Source organism: Sander lucioperca, chromosome 2 (assembly GCF_008315115.2).
Source record: "Sander lucioperca isolate FBNREF2018 chromosome 2, SLUC_FBN_1.2, whole genome shotgun sequence".
Classification (NCBI taxonomy): domain Eukaryota; kingdom Metazoa; phylum Chordata; class Actinopteri; order Perciformes; family Percidae; genus Sander; species Sander lucioperca.
Genome location: NC_050174.1, coordinates 16,509,728 through 16,524,356, shown reverse-complemented (window position 1 = coordinate 16,524,356; position 14,629 = coordinate 16,509,728). Strand labels below are relative to the sequence as shown.

The following is a 14,629-nucleotide window of genomic DNA, read 5'->3' as shown; positions in this document are numbered from 1 at the left end:
CACAAGCCGAAACGAGCAGGCTAACCGCAACCATTAGCTCGTAGCGTTAGCATGCTAATGCTAATGCTAACGCTAGCATGCTAACGCTAGCACGCTACCTCGTTCTCAATAGCAAAGCACTGCTACAACACACACAAGTTCACCATAATCTACAAAAGAACTACTTACATGTGTGCCCTCATTTAGAAGTCTCCCAGCTAATCCTGCCTTGTAACTGACCGAAGTTGTAGAAACAGCCTTTCTTTTACTGTCTATGGAGCTAGCTAGCTGACATGATCTACATCTGAGCTACTGGGCATGTGCAGTGCAATCAAAGATAGTACAGAAGAAGAAGAAGAAAAGAGGTCTCACTCTGTAGCTAAAACAGAGACCAGGTGAAAAGAGGATCTGCAGCAGTGAGAGAGAGCACTGTAGTACAACAAAAATATGGTGTTTTTTGAAATTTAAACCATGTAAACCTATTCTGGTACAACCTTAAAATACAATATGAACCTGAAAATGAGCATAATATGGCTGCTTTAACATAGTTTCAATGACTATCTGGGTGTTACTCTGACTTCCACTGAAGCTCTCTTCCCTGTCACATACAGTTTCACTCTGGCTTCCACTGAAGCTCTCTTCCCTGTCACATACAGTTTCACTCTGGCTTCCACTGAAGCTCTCTTCCCTGTCACATACAGTTTCACTCTGGCTTCCACTGAAGCTCTCTTCCCTGTCACCGGCTCGGCCACTGATTAATCAGGGAGATGCATGGCCGAGCATTGCAGCTGAACGGCTTCAGCTGTGGGACTGACGTCACCAGCACACACCTGAAGAGAATCACACACGGGGAAAACACAAACGAAAACTACGGCACGTAACAATAGGCGTCTTGGTGTAAGAGTAATATTGAGATCTTGCTAATAGTTGTATGAAATACCCAACACAGCATGGGGATACTAAAAATGTTTGATGAATTTTCATACGTTTTAGTGTGCTATTGTGCTTTATTGGCAAAAAAACAAAAACAATTTGCCACAGCTTATAAGACAATTAAGACAATAATAATAAGACGATTGACACATTGAATATTACATTTCATTTACCTTGTGTGCTTGTGTGTGTGTCACTGAGGATCTAAGTTTCATTCTCCATACGGTATGATTTCCATATTCAGATCCCTCTACTGCACAGTGTGGATCAGTTTACGTAGTTGTGTATGTATGTGGAACATGCAGTTGAAATCATTCAAAGCAATTGTATTATTGCTCAATTAGAATTAGAATGCCTTTATTGCCATTGCACATTACAGAATTCAATTGCACTTTCCCTGGTTGTGACACATAGTCTGCCAAGACAACATAGTAAAACATGAATAAAGACATAATAAAAAGAGACCTAAGCAATATGAACACAGTAATAAATAAATAAGTAAATAAATTATACAAATTGATAAGTAGCTAAAAGAAGACATAGTCCATGAAGTGCAGTGCAGTCCATATGGGTCATGAGTTCATGTGTTTTATGGCACTTGGATAAAAACTATTCAAGTCTGGAAGTGTGACCCTGGAAAGATCTGTAACGCCTTCCAGCAGAGTGAAGAGGTTGTGACCTGGGTGGGAACAGTCTTTAATTACGTTTTTTGCCCGCTGCAAGCATCTGATGTGATATATGTCAGTGAATGAGGGGAGCTGTGTGTGAATTATGTTTTGTGCTGATTTCCTGACTCTGTCCTGCGCCTTTTTGTCAGCAGTGGTGCAGCTGCTAAACCACACCAGAACGTTGTGCGAGATGATACTTTGGACAGAACAGTTGTAAAAGGATAAAAGCAGCTTCTGAAGGAGGTTGATTTTGTTGAGTGACCTGAGAAAGTACAGCCACTGCTGTGATTTCTTCACAAGGGCTGTGGTCAACATGCTTAACTAAAGGGTATCTGCAGGCCTGGACTGGCCATCCGGGCACCGGGGGAATTCCTGGTGACATAGCTACCTTTTTGGCCCGCAGTGTCAGACCAGTGTTAACCTGTAAGCCGCCTACACATGATCAGCAGTAAAGCCGCTCTGTACTGGCTGTCCAATTGTTTTCCTATGGAGATAGCGTTTTTTTTTAACCTGGACCCCATTTCCCCATGCATTTGTGTCTAATAGACTGATGTGATCAACAATCTTTGAAATTGGTCCAGTATTGCAATATTGAGCATGATCGCAGTGACAGCCTGGCGCAAACCGAGCTGCAATGTAACCTAATGGGGCAATTGTACAGCGTACCCCAATTGTAGACACAAATGCATGCGGATTTGGGGTCCAGGTTGAAAAAAAAAGGTAGTTACCCTTCAAGGGAGTTTCTGAGCAATTTCCAGAACAAAAGTGCTGGCCATCCAATCGCAGAAAAGTTCTTGTAGAAATCTCCAATCGTCAAAAGTTTTCCATATCATATCACAGCATCAATGTGTGGGTATGGGCGTGGACTGCTGTTTAGATTACGGCCTAATTATTATCGTGACAGGATGTTCAGTGTTTACACATGAGGGCATGTTTCCTCTGTCTGTCCTCCTATTGACTGAGAGCTCTGCATAGGGAGGAAATGGTCACTGATGGCCCATTATCGGCCAATTAACATCTGGTCTACGTGATGATAGGGGTTGTGGAAATTACATCTGGCTCTTAGATTTTTTTTTTTTTTTAATTTTCCAAAAAAGGATTGTAAATGGATAGGAATCAACAAGTTCCTCAAAGATGGCATATTGAACTTGTTGATGTAGCTGTCTCTTATTTGGATTCACTGCAGGTTCACAGTAAAAACTGCTGTTATCACATGGCCTGCACATGGCCTGCACACTAACTCTTCCCCCAGGTGTTTCATACTATGTGGAACAAAACAGGCCATTAGTGTCCCAGCCTGAACCAGACACTCCATACAACTGTGTGAGATACATTTTATTGCTCTGTAAAATATGTGGTAAAAGTTGTTTGAACTTACCCGACTAGTTTACCTCTTATACATTTTCTTTCTTTCTTTTTCTTTCTTTCTTTCTTTCTTTCTTTCTTTCTTTCTTTCTTTCTTTCTTTCTTTCTTTCTTTCTTTGTATACCAGACATTGTAATAAAAGGTTGAAGACTGTTGGTGTTTTCCACAGATCCATCAGCTTGTTTTTCCTGTGAAAGTGTGTTATACAATACTGAAATATAGCCAGGTGAAACGGCTTTGATGAGACTCTGGCATGAGCAACCTGGCTTAAGGGATATCATGGAGGTTCTACAGGTATACTTGGGCCCAGATCCTGTAAAAAGGAATATACTTGGTATGTGAGAGGCTATATTGAGGGTATGATACAGGTTTAGCATGAAAGAGTTGTCTTCAAGGGGTCTTTTTTTTTTTTTTTTTTAGATTCAGCCTTCCGCTCACATCTTTTCTTCTTTTCTTGTAAAGCTGAGGAGGACCTTCTGAAATAATCAGTGTTTTCTTTAGTATTTGTTTTTGTTGCTATACAACTTTAGTTTATCTTTGGCAAATCTTTGGCAACACTGGATAGTATATTTACAGACATTTATTCACCAGTAAGGTCTATGCAGTAGAGGTTACTGTTATTTGCACATGCCAATGATAAGTACTTACCTTAGAAGTGAATCCAGACTTCAACATAACTCAAGATATATATATATATATATATATATATATATATATATATATATATATATATATATATATATATATATATATATATACATACATATAGGGCAAAAAGCCATAATATATCAAATCTGATCTAATGGTAGAATTCCATCAGGGCCTCAGGCAGCATACTGTACATTGCAAGGGAGCTCAAGATAGAAAACACATGTCCACTGCCACAAGGTTGGTATGTGCTGCTTGGATCAGCTCTTTAAAGGGCTATACTGGTGGTTTTGCACACTTTAGTCCATGAACTGCAGATTGTGTACACCTGACAAGCTTACAAAACATCTAGATATTTTGGAACGACTTCCTTCATTTTCAGAGAACCATTAGGTCTTGTTCATTTCATTACAATGGCTTTCAGTTTCACTACCATCACCTTGCAGAAACTCAAACTTCTTATTGCCCGTGGCAGTGAGCAGAGGGAAAGTGGGCAGGGCAGGAGTGGGGGATTAAAATGAAACGCACCTGCCCTTGTTCACTTTCAGCCCCAAACTATACGGATCGACCACCAGTTCTAGGCTTAGCGCTACTGCTTCAAGTGTGTTTTCAATCTTATTTTCCATTAAGGCCATTATGGCATTCTATCCCTGTTTTTATGTTCATTCTGTCTATGTCATGCAATTTCCTTATTGTGAAACACTTTGTGGTGCATTTCTTGTATGTTCTTAAATGTGCTTTACAAATAGCCTACTATTTATAAAATTATTATTATGATTATTATTACTACTTTCTACAAATCATCAGAAATACCTGAGAGAGTTATTTCAATGAGGCTTGGCAATTAGCTGCATGAGTTTCTGATTTAGAAAGTTTGTGATGTATCATGATTAATCATAACTATTATTGCTACGGGTTTATAATATCTTGCAAAAACAGAATTTCTACCATGTGTTTACCAATAATGTTGAGAATCAAAAAATCACACAATTAGAATAAGTACAACAATCCAAGTAAATATTAACTGACATTAGTTATACATATATATATTAAGCTTACATTTTTCAGTAAAATATCAAGCTAACAATGACCTTTTCTTAAGACACCATCTACTAAAAAGTTGAAATGTATTTAATCAGTGTATTCATCTTCTCCTTCTTTGGTGGTCAGCAAGTAGAGATTTACCGGTTGTACATTACTGTCACCAAACCATGGATTATCTTGCACCAAATGCATTACTGCAATGCATTGTGGGTGATATCAACCTCTTGAGTGACCACAGTTGTTCACTCGCTTCCTCAGCCCTCCGACAGTCGATATCACCAAGTTCTCTTTAGGTTTTTAAACACTCATGGGGCGCCTGGATAACTCAGTTGGTAGAGCTGGCGCACATATATATATATATATATATATATATATATATATATATATATATATATATATATATATACATATATATATATATATATATAGAGGTTTACTCCTCGATGCAGTGGGCCCGGGTTTGACTCCGACCTGTGGCCCTTTGCTGCATGTCATTCCCTCAACTCTCTCTCCCCTTTCAGGTCTTCAGCTGTCATATCAAAATAATGATGCCAACAGTCTTAAAAAAGAAACAACACTTATGATGACGGTGGAGATTTCCTCCAAAGGTAAGTGCTGAGTGGAAGTGAACTAGGGCATGTTGAACCACTAATGAAACACAGCCTTAGTCTCTATTTTAAAAGCAGATGTGTTTAAACCTGTCTGATTCGACAGGAATGCTGTTTGAGTACTTTTCAGGGACTTAATAATCTCTTCCACGCATGCAAGGTGACATGCTAAGACTTGTTGAAAGTTATTGTCCAAAACAGTTGATTCATTAACCTGCCAGAATCCAAATTCTGAAGAGAAGAGAAATTTGGGATAGCCCTGTTCTGGTCTGTGGATACTGAGGTATGCTGGTACATTGTGTCAGTTCTCCTGTAAATGCACAACACTTTTGGATACCAATGTTGTGACCCAACTTTCTTTTGAAAAAACTATTCAATGTGAAGACCAAATGGAATCAAAAAATTATTTCAATCTGCAGATATTCTGCAGATTATACAACATATAGTCTCTCTTTGCCAGACCATCCACAGCGCTGCGGAGGAGGGTCTGGCTAGGAGCAAACCCGGAAGTGGAACATCAAGGATATAGACTATACAACATATTACGTTATATTTTACACTACGGTTTACATACTATGTTATATTGCTGCACTATACTATACTTCTACTATATAGTGTTATGTGGTTGTACTATACTATATATCACATCATGTTATGTTATTCTATACTATATTGCTACCATACTGCACCTTATACTCTCATTTTAGTCTCTATTTCATAATATAATGTTAATATGTTACATTGACTCTTGCACTATATTCTATTACTGTAATATGGACAAGCACTGAGTTCCATTACTTTAACATATCATACATGTGTACTGCTGCAACTGCAAACTGTTTTGAACCACAGTTGTTTACAGTTCAGTATAACTCTCTAGTATATCCAATTGAATTGTGCTCTGATTACAGCCCAACCCCTCTGAAAATGAGAAGCATTAGTGACAAACGGGAATCAACAGTAACAAAAACGTATGATCCACATTCATGCAACAATCAAATAGAGAAGTTTATTGTATCAGTTCAAAAACATTTCCCCTCAACCTATGTACAATGGACCAAGGTGCTCACACAGTCCAGTTCATGAGCACACCAAAAGGCCTAACTAACAATTTGAAGACAGGTAGTTAATATTGTGCTGCACATAGAAGATCATTGTCATTTGTTAACACACATCTGAGAAGTTTTAGTTCAGTTTTTTATTTTGCACAATTTAAGATGACAAATGAAACAAACATAACATGATGTACAGTGCAGGAAGAGGCAGAAAACCCAGTTTATGAGTTTATTTGAAGCCTCCACCTAAATAATGTTAAAATTTCACAATATGATAAAGAACACAAAATGAACATAAAGAACATAAAATGACGACATAATAGTGATGAAAAAGTAATAAACAAATATATGAAGTAAAAAAAATATAAAAAATAAAAACAGAAAATATGAGTTTTAGATGATGTATGAATGTGGACAACAATACATGGGGAAAAAGCAGTTACAAAACAGCAGTTACATTTTTTGTAACATTTAATAGAGGACTTTTTTTGCTAGTAGAGAAAAAACCATTCCCCAATTGTGTACCCCTAAATCTTATGGAAAATTGACCTCTACACGTGAGAAATCTATGAGTATGGAGATCAGAAGATATTTCCAAGCATGAAATTAGAAGGCTAGAAAGCTCTGATAATTTTAGTTCATACAAAGGGTAGTCCACCAGATACCCCTCATCACCTTCCGCTTTCCTTGTGTTGCCGTTCTAAACTCTGGTCGCTTCGAGAAAGAGCAACCAGAACCTTCGACTTGGCAAGCTACATGCTGAAAATGGCAAGTTTTGAAGAAAATTTGCATCGTGCAATAAGGCAGGCCTGCTTGGTTCTTTCAGGGAATGATTGTACAGATTTACAAAGAATATGTGGAGGGGCGAGACTTTACTTCACAGCGCTGTGGAGATAGGTTTGGCAATGTAAGACTACACAAAGGGTAAATGATCAAATTTGCTAGTTGATGGAATGTCACAATAAAATATTCTGCAATATTTGAACTTTTACGTTGAATTTTGAATTCTTTGTTTCCCAATTTCCCCGAATTTAAATGTGAGAGGCAGTGAAAGGTTCTGGACTGACACAATGCATAAACATTGGTTGCGAAAGACGTTCATCTGTCAACATAAAAGTTATATAAAACTACATGGGTATAAAGCATACAATACTGTTCAAACTGGAGTGCTATAGACTCTAAGATCCAAATGTACATCTCCTAAAATAATTAATGGAATTCTGGGTTTCTGAAGTTCTACAATATAATCCAATTACATTATAATGTAAAGATAATGGCCTGTTTTCACAAACACACAGCTAACTTGGGGGATACCCCAACAGCTGTAAAGATTGTTTGTAAAAAATAGTTGTGGCTTGAAGGGAAAATGCTGCTGTGTGTTGGTATTTACAGAATGTGCATGTGTTAGAGTCGTTAGCTTTCTAGCACGCTCAGTGTATTTCTTTGGCATTGTCTTTGGTTTTATCGTTGGTGGTGACATTGGTGAGTCGGACACTCTCGTCTATTGCGATTTTCTGGTCACGTGCTTCTCCCTCCGTATGAAAGCCAACCATCAGCTGGTAGATTATCGTACCGATGATGCTTCCAATGAATGGGGCAGAAATGGGTACCAGGAACCAGCCTTGTCCAGCCCTGAGGAGTGATGAAAATTGAGTTAATTATGTATAATCAAAAAAAGGGTTTTACTTTGTCCCGAGGGTATAAGGTCATTGTATAGTGAGCACTATGAGAGTGTTGTGAAGGAGAGTTTGCATGGAGATAAACAATGTGGAAATGGCTTAAAAATCTGTACACTTACGTGAAAACTTCGCTGCCCCACCCAGCCATAGCGGTGAAAAGACGTGGTCCGAAGTCTCGGGCAGGATTGACGGCATAGCCAGAGTTAAAGCCCATAGACAATCCAATGACCAGAACCACAAATCCCACAGTGAAGGCCTCCAGCCCTTGGGGGATGGGGTTGTTGTGTGGATCCACAATAGCCAGGATACAAACAATGAGCGCTGCTGTGCCGATCATCTATGTTCGAGAGAGGTACATCGAAAAGGAAATCGTCGGATTTTCATCACCTAGGCTATATTTGTAAAAATAAAAATTAAGTGTATGATATCTGTTTCCACATTTCAAAAGGGTACCTGATCAAAGAAGCCATTGAGAAGGGTGAGATGTTCTCCAGGGTAGGTAGCAAAGATCCCAGCTGTTGGATCAGTACCAGTCACATTGAAACATCCAGGATGTTTTATCAGGGCATCTAAAGAGATGCAAACAACAAAATACTGTATAGTATAATGTTTTGTTTAGACAGGTTTTTAAATGAAGCACTTCATATAGGGTTGTAACAACATCATTTATTTGAATTTGGCTCCACATCTGGAGTCATCTCTTACCAAAGTACATGCTGAAAATGATGCCAGCACCAAAGAAAGCACCGATTGTCTGAAAGAGGAAGTACATGGGGAACTTTCTCCAGCGCTCTCTTCCGAGCAGGCACAGGGAAAAGGTCACCGCAGGGTTCAGATGGCCACCTGCAAATGTACATGGTGACAGTATGTCAGTACATATTATATACCATGAACATTATCTAAATATAGAATCAGACTCCAGATTTATAAATCAAGGCAAAGCTGGTTAAATAGTTTTCCTGCTACTTGAATTTGTCTGAAAAATCTAATGCTCAGAAAGTATTAATTCCCATGCACCCATAATAAAACCAAATGAGTCATGCATTATAATCTTCAATAAAATACTAGTAGGATTAGTGTACCTGATATCTGGCCACAGACCAGGATGCCTAACATGGCAGCGAAGCCGAATGCAAAGTTGACTGTGAAGAACATGCCATGGGAACCACCGCTCAAAACCAGCTGGGCCACAGCACCACAGCCAAACATCTGGAGAGAGAGAAGAAAAGTTTACGCAATGTCCCAGTACATTCTTCTGCGCAAAACAGCTTTATGATTGTTTCTGTTGTATGAATGAAACTTTATTCTCAAGTGTCTTGCTCAGGGACACTTTGACATGTGGCTGGAGGAGCTTGGGATCGAACCACCAATCATGTGGTTGAGGGGCACCGCTCTACCTCCGAGCCACAAGACAACAGCTCGTAATCGGATGATGTGATGTGTTACGTGTGGGATATTTATGTGTGATTTTAAAGAAAAGACAAGAAAAGACAGCAAATCTGTATTCTTTAGGGCTTTTGAATTTTCCAGTGCAAAGTTTTGCGCAACACACACCAGCTGTATTCAGTATCTCAGTGTTGTATAAATAAAAAAAGGATACTTTTTTACTGGATACATTTAGTGCTTTGTCTGCCGATCACTGTCAAGCTGAGGGGTGAAATGAGGCACTGTGATCATTATCAGTGAAACCAGTGGAACAAAAGCCCATTAAATGAGCTGTTCTCAGAATTAACTGAGCCTTATTGTGTTCGTAATGGCTCACAGGAGTACAGTATACTGTATCTACAAAAAAGGTCACTGTGTTGACCTTGACTGGGGGAGAACTGTCGCTGTTACTGCCCAGCTAGTCTGGATGGACGGAAGTACATTGCCAGGATGAGCCTGACAAGCCAGACATCCGACGAAGTGGCAGAAATGGCAAGCACACACTGAAAATGGCAATTTTGAAGAAGATTTGGATTGTGCAATACGGCAGGGCTGTTCTGTTCCTCTGGTGTATAATTCTAAAGATTTACAAAGAATATGTTTACGGCATTCACTATCTAACTGGGACGTTTTGGGGCAGATACGTCCAATGGCGGGGATTACTATGGACAATGTCCACACGGCGACACACTGGTAAGAGCAAATTACGTTATGTAACCATGTATCCAGCTAATTTAAATAGCTCATGTTACTGTATTGTGTTTGTGAAATTAACTTCATTTAATATTTAATGTGGCATTTTTCTTTTGCGGGATGCAAATGTTTCACCAAAACAAGTTCCTCTCCAAGACTATTTCGCAGGGACCGTCGCTGTGTCCGGAACTTAGCACACGATTGTGATTGGTTCAAAGAAATGCAAACACACCAGAACATTTTTTTCCTCCTATCCCACAATAGATGTTTGGTGCAGAAGGTCTGGCCTTATCTGGGAAAGGAAAGAAAGTTTTGTTTCCACTTTGGATGAGGGGAAAAGAGGAAAACATATGTGTTCATGGGCAACGTGAATGTGACTTCTGTCAAAGAAGAAGGATTTACAGAACATGTTGTCTTTAGATGTAGGAGCAGTACTGCCAAGCAGGTGCCAAACTGTTTATTCTGCACACTGTGTGATTATGTGTGTGTATGTGTGTCCTCATTGTTTGGTGTATGTGTTCGGTAAATGGAATATGTGTGGTCCATGCATAGGCTGCTGCTCTTTAAGCCTCCTAATGAGGATGCTTTTCAGTCAGACCACAAGACTCAGATGGTGAGGTTAGCTTGAGGGAACCACACTCAGAGGAACTGGTGCCTGAGAGAAGTTCATCATCACCGGGCTCAGTCTAAACTCTTTTCCACCCCAGACGGAGCCAGCCATAACTGGAAAAAATATTACATGAATCCGCCCCATGCTAGAATTGTGCTTAGTTTTGTTTTTGAAATGCCGGTGAATGTCTCCTTGATGTTATTGTGCTATTTTTGCACTTATGTGAAAAATTTTAAAACTTAAAAAAAAAGTTTTATTTATTTTATATAAAAAAGAAGTTTTTCTTAATGTCAGAGGCATTGGATTACAAATGATGGTCCATTAGCTTGTGAGTGCCAAATTCCTTACTTAGATCATATTCCACTTGAAAAGGTCTTATTTAAATCCGACACTAAATCTGGGAGCAATGAGTATTATACCTAACTCTGTAGTGCTCAAATTCACCAGTGAATGTGTGTTCACTACGGTGAAGAATTCCAGCCACTTGCTATGTTGCTGTCATAATGTTGTAATTAGTAAACTGCACTCCAACACCTTCTCAACAGACATTAAATTGGCTGATTCAGCTGGTAATGCATCCATGCAGCTACATCCAGCTTTTAGCACAGTCGGGAAGCTTATAAAAAAAAACCACAGCAGTCTACTGAAAAACACATTTCTTTAGTAGCTGAAAGCAAAAATCTGCTGGCCTGGAAACAGTCTTAAAATCACTACCTGTGTGATCTTTTCAAATTCAGGATGAAGAGCCTCAGAAGCTCCCCTACGGCTACTCAAAGCAGGGAACAGTGGTTTGAGGTGGAAAATGAAGTGCATGTTGTGAGAGTGCATTGAGGGGTTAACAAAACAGTTACAGTAGGATTAGTCTCGCATTGCCAGACCTATCTCCACAGAGCTGCGGAGGAGGGTCTGGCTAGTCTACACAGCATTCCGGGATGGGAGAAAAACGTGCTCTGGGTTATTGGCATTTCTTTAAACCAATCACAATTGTCTTGGGCGGTGCTAAGCGGCAGACACAATGAAAGCGCCGCAAGCGCTCACTGTCGCTCCAGGCCATCCTACACTAGTAGCTGATTACTATTAACAGTTTGCTTTGTTTAATCTGTCACTAGGGAAACATGTATTGACAGGCTGATATTTGGAGAGAAAGGATGGTCAGCAAAGATAATGACAAATGTGTGAGAAACTTCTGTAATCTCCGATAGAGGAAGGAAAATTATGTCAGTCATGTCTGTGATGTGATGCCTATTGTTCTGCCACTAACTCTCCCAGTGCTGGTATTGATATTTTTCACCTATTGTGAAACCTAAATGACTGTGGAACACCTTTCTGTTCCCTCAGTCGTCACAGTACATGCTGTAACGTCTGACTAATAACGCTTATTGAATATTTTCAGTCTTAAGCTCTTATGCAAGTAGTAGTTAATAGGCAGTTTTCAACCACATATCTGTGTTTACATAATGTACTTGTTTATACATTATATTTGAGTGACTTGAAATTCTGACTAAGCTCTGTTGGATGGTTCACTTCAATTAAAACTAGCATGTTTCTATGCCATAATAAATGTGTTAATCACAGAAAATGAGTCAGTAAACTCAGCACACCCTCGCTGTGAATGTTAAGCCAATACAAGAGCATTTAGGTTTCCCACTAAGCAGGTTGTTGTACTAGTATTTAAAGTATTAACTGTAAAACAAATTTTACCCAATACGTTTATATGTGTAGATATCCCATCATCTGGATCTTTTTTAATCAATGAGCAAAAAAATTGTCTATTCTATTTTTCCTGCCATGCAACAATGTTCTTCATTTTAACCTGAAACCTCTTTTATGATTGGGGCAAAGTTGGATGATGAGCTACCATTTCAGATTTCCTCTTTGCAATTACTAAGTTTATATTATTAAGTTTAAAAGTGCAGTCTGTAGTTTAATAAGTTGAGAAGTTATTATTTATTGAAAAGAAAACACTGAGAGGGGACACAGTTGAACTATTATTATTATTATTAACGTACAGTATATTTCAAAGTATGAACATTGTAACCACTTCATAAAATGCTGTTGTTTTTTTTTAAACTCATCTGTTTCAGCATGAGATGCAATGTAATTTCCATGCCCACACACACACACGCACGCACACAGGTTTGTGGCACTATCTTTGTGGGGACCTGTCATTGACATAATGCATTCCCTAGCCCCTTACCCTAACCTTAACCATCACAACTAAATGCCTAACCTTAACCCTTACCATAACCTAATTCTGACCCTAATCCTACAACCAAGTCTTAACCCTCAAACAGCCCTTTAAACTTGTGAGATCCAGCATTTTGGCCCCACAAAGCTGTCGGGACCCCACAGGTATACTGGACTCGTGTTTTTTTTGGACCCCACGAATATAGTTAAACAAGCCCACACACACACACACACACACACACACACACACACACACACACACACACACACACACACACACACACACACACACACACACACACACACACACACACACTTACCACAAGGATGAGGGTGCCCAGACACTCTGCCAGGGCCTGGCGAAGCAGCAGGTTTCGGATATGGCAGGACCGGGACAGTTTGTCCAAAAACAATTTATGTCTGCCCATGTTTTCTTGTTTCTGGCTGAGACAGTGAGAAGACAGGCACGGTAGCTGGATAGTTTTTTCCTGAGTGGCTGTGAAGCTGGGAGGACTGGGCTCCTCTTATAGAGCCAAGATGGCCTTTGATTGGGCTGGTGCCAAGCCTGGACTCGCCTCCACTCTCTGCACCACGCCTCCCTGCTTGTCACGGTAAGTTTCAGTCTGTTTTTCTCACTGGTCCACTCTCCCTCTCACCCTCTGTCTCTCTCACACACACACACACACATGCACAGTTATACCTGTGGCATATATCCATAACCATAGCTTACCTGAATATAATCCAGTTATCAAATTTCTTCATTTAAAAAGTTCAGCAAAAATTCAAACTTTTAGAGACATAATAAAAATGGCCTTGAGATCAGGCATACTGTGATTTTGCATGCCTACTATGGTCAAACCTGATTTACAGTGTAGACTAGTGTTGCCTGATCTGATCTTAACCTAAAACCAAATCCAAGTTTATCTGTTTGCCCCTTAACATTAACCATTAGAAATCAGTGCCTAAAATCTACTGAATCCTACATTTCCCCTTTCTTTAATCTCTTACTCTATACATTTGCAATCACTACCTGTCTTAGATTATGCAAATGAATCATATATGGATAAACATACTTTAAAGAGTACCTGTACTGCAAAATCCTGTATACACCTAATGTAGCCTCTATCCACCTTAGTCCACCAAACGGCAAACTTTATAAATGAACATAATATAAACCCAAAATACCCCTGTTGAAAGACTCTAGATGTCCCCTATTTCACATACATGTTGGGCCTTCTCATCTTTCCTTTCTGTCCCTCACCTCGTTTTCTGTGACCGGTTCTTTTGTCCCCCGTCAGAAACTTCATCACCACATATTATACCTTCTTTGTCTGGTTTCAATGGTTCAAGGTGTGAGAACATTTCCAGTTTTAAAACCCCACAGACATGCCTTTATCAGAAGGAATCAGTATACTATTTCTATACTCAGTTTGAAGTTCTTTTATTCTGTTTTGCTATGCCTATTTCGTTTTGACAGTGGAGTGCATTAGATTACTTGCTGTAGAGAACTTAAACAGGCTTTACATGTTAAAAAATGTATAGTACATCACTTATAAAAAAAACAATTGCTGAGTGAGAAAATAATATGCGAATACATGAGTAACCTGCAGGTCAACTGGATTGAAGAGTTCCCACAGGTAGGACTTTTAGTGCAAGGCATCTTTTGGTGTTAGCCTGTCTGACCCTCCCAGGTTGTTTCCCTGCTTTACCCAGTGCATGCTAGATAGGTTTCAGT

General features: G+C 39.4%; 1 protein-coding gene across 1 annotated transcript; it reads right to left on the bottom strand.

The window, feature by feature from the left end:
- Nucleotides 1–6,428: 6,428 nt before the first annotated feature.
- Nucleotides 6,429–13,470, bottom strand: LOC116056812 (aquaporin-3-like). The gene is made up of 6 exons (XM_031309167.2): nt 13,215–13,470; nt 9,062–9,188; nt 8,685–8,822; nt 8,433–8,548; nt 8,099–8,316; nt 6,429–7,932 (listed from the first exon to the last, which is right to left on the bottom strand). The coding sequence occupies exons 1-6, from the start codon at nt 13,320–13,322 to the stop codon at nt 7,731–7,733; spliced, it is 909 nt and encodes a 302-aa protein (XP_031165027.1). The 5' UTR covers nt 13,323–13,470; the 3' UTR covers nt 6,429–7,730.
- Nucleotides 13,471–14,629: the final 1,159 nt, after the last annotated feature.

Excerpts from the sequence above, each read along its gene's own strand:
- LOC116056812 (XM_031309167.2), bottom strand. The coding sequence starts at position 13,322 with ATGGGCAGACATAAATTGTTTTTGGACAAACTGTCCCGGTCCTGCCAT. Across the intron at positions 9,189-13,214 it reads TGGGCACCCTCATCCTTGTG|ATGTTTGGCTGTGGTGCTGT; the intron begins GTAAGTGTGTGT and ends CTCTCTCTCCAG. Across the intron at positions 7,933-8,098 it reads TGGGGCAGCGAAGTTTTCAC|GGCTGGACAAGGCTGGTTCC; the intron begins GTAAGTGTACAG and ends ATCACTCCTCAG.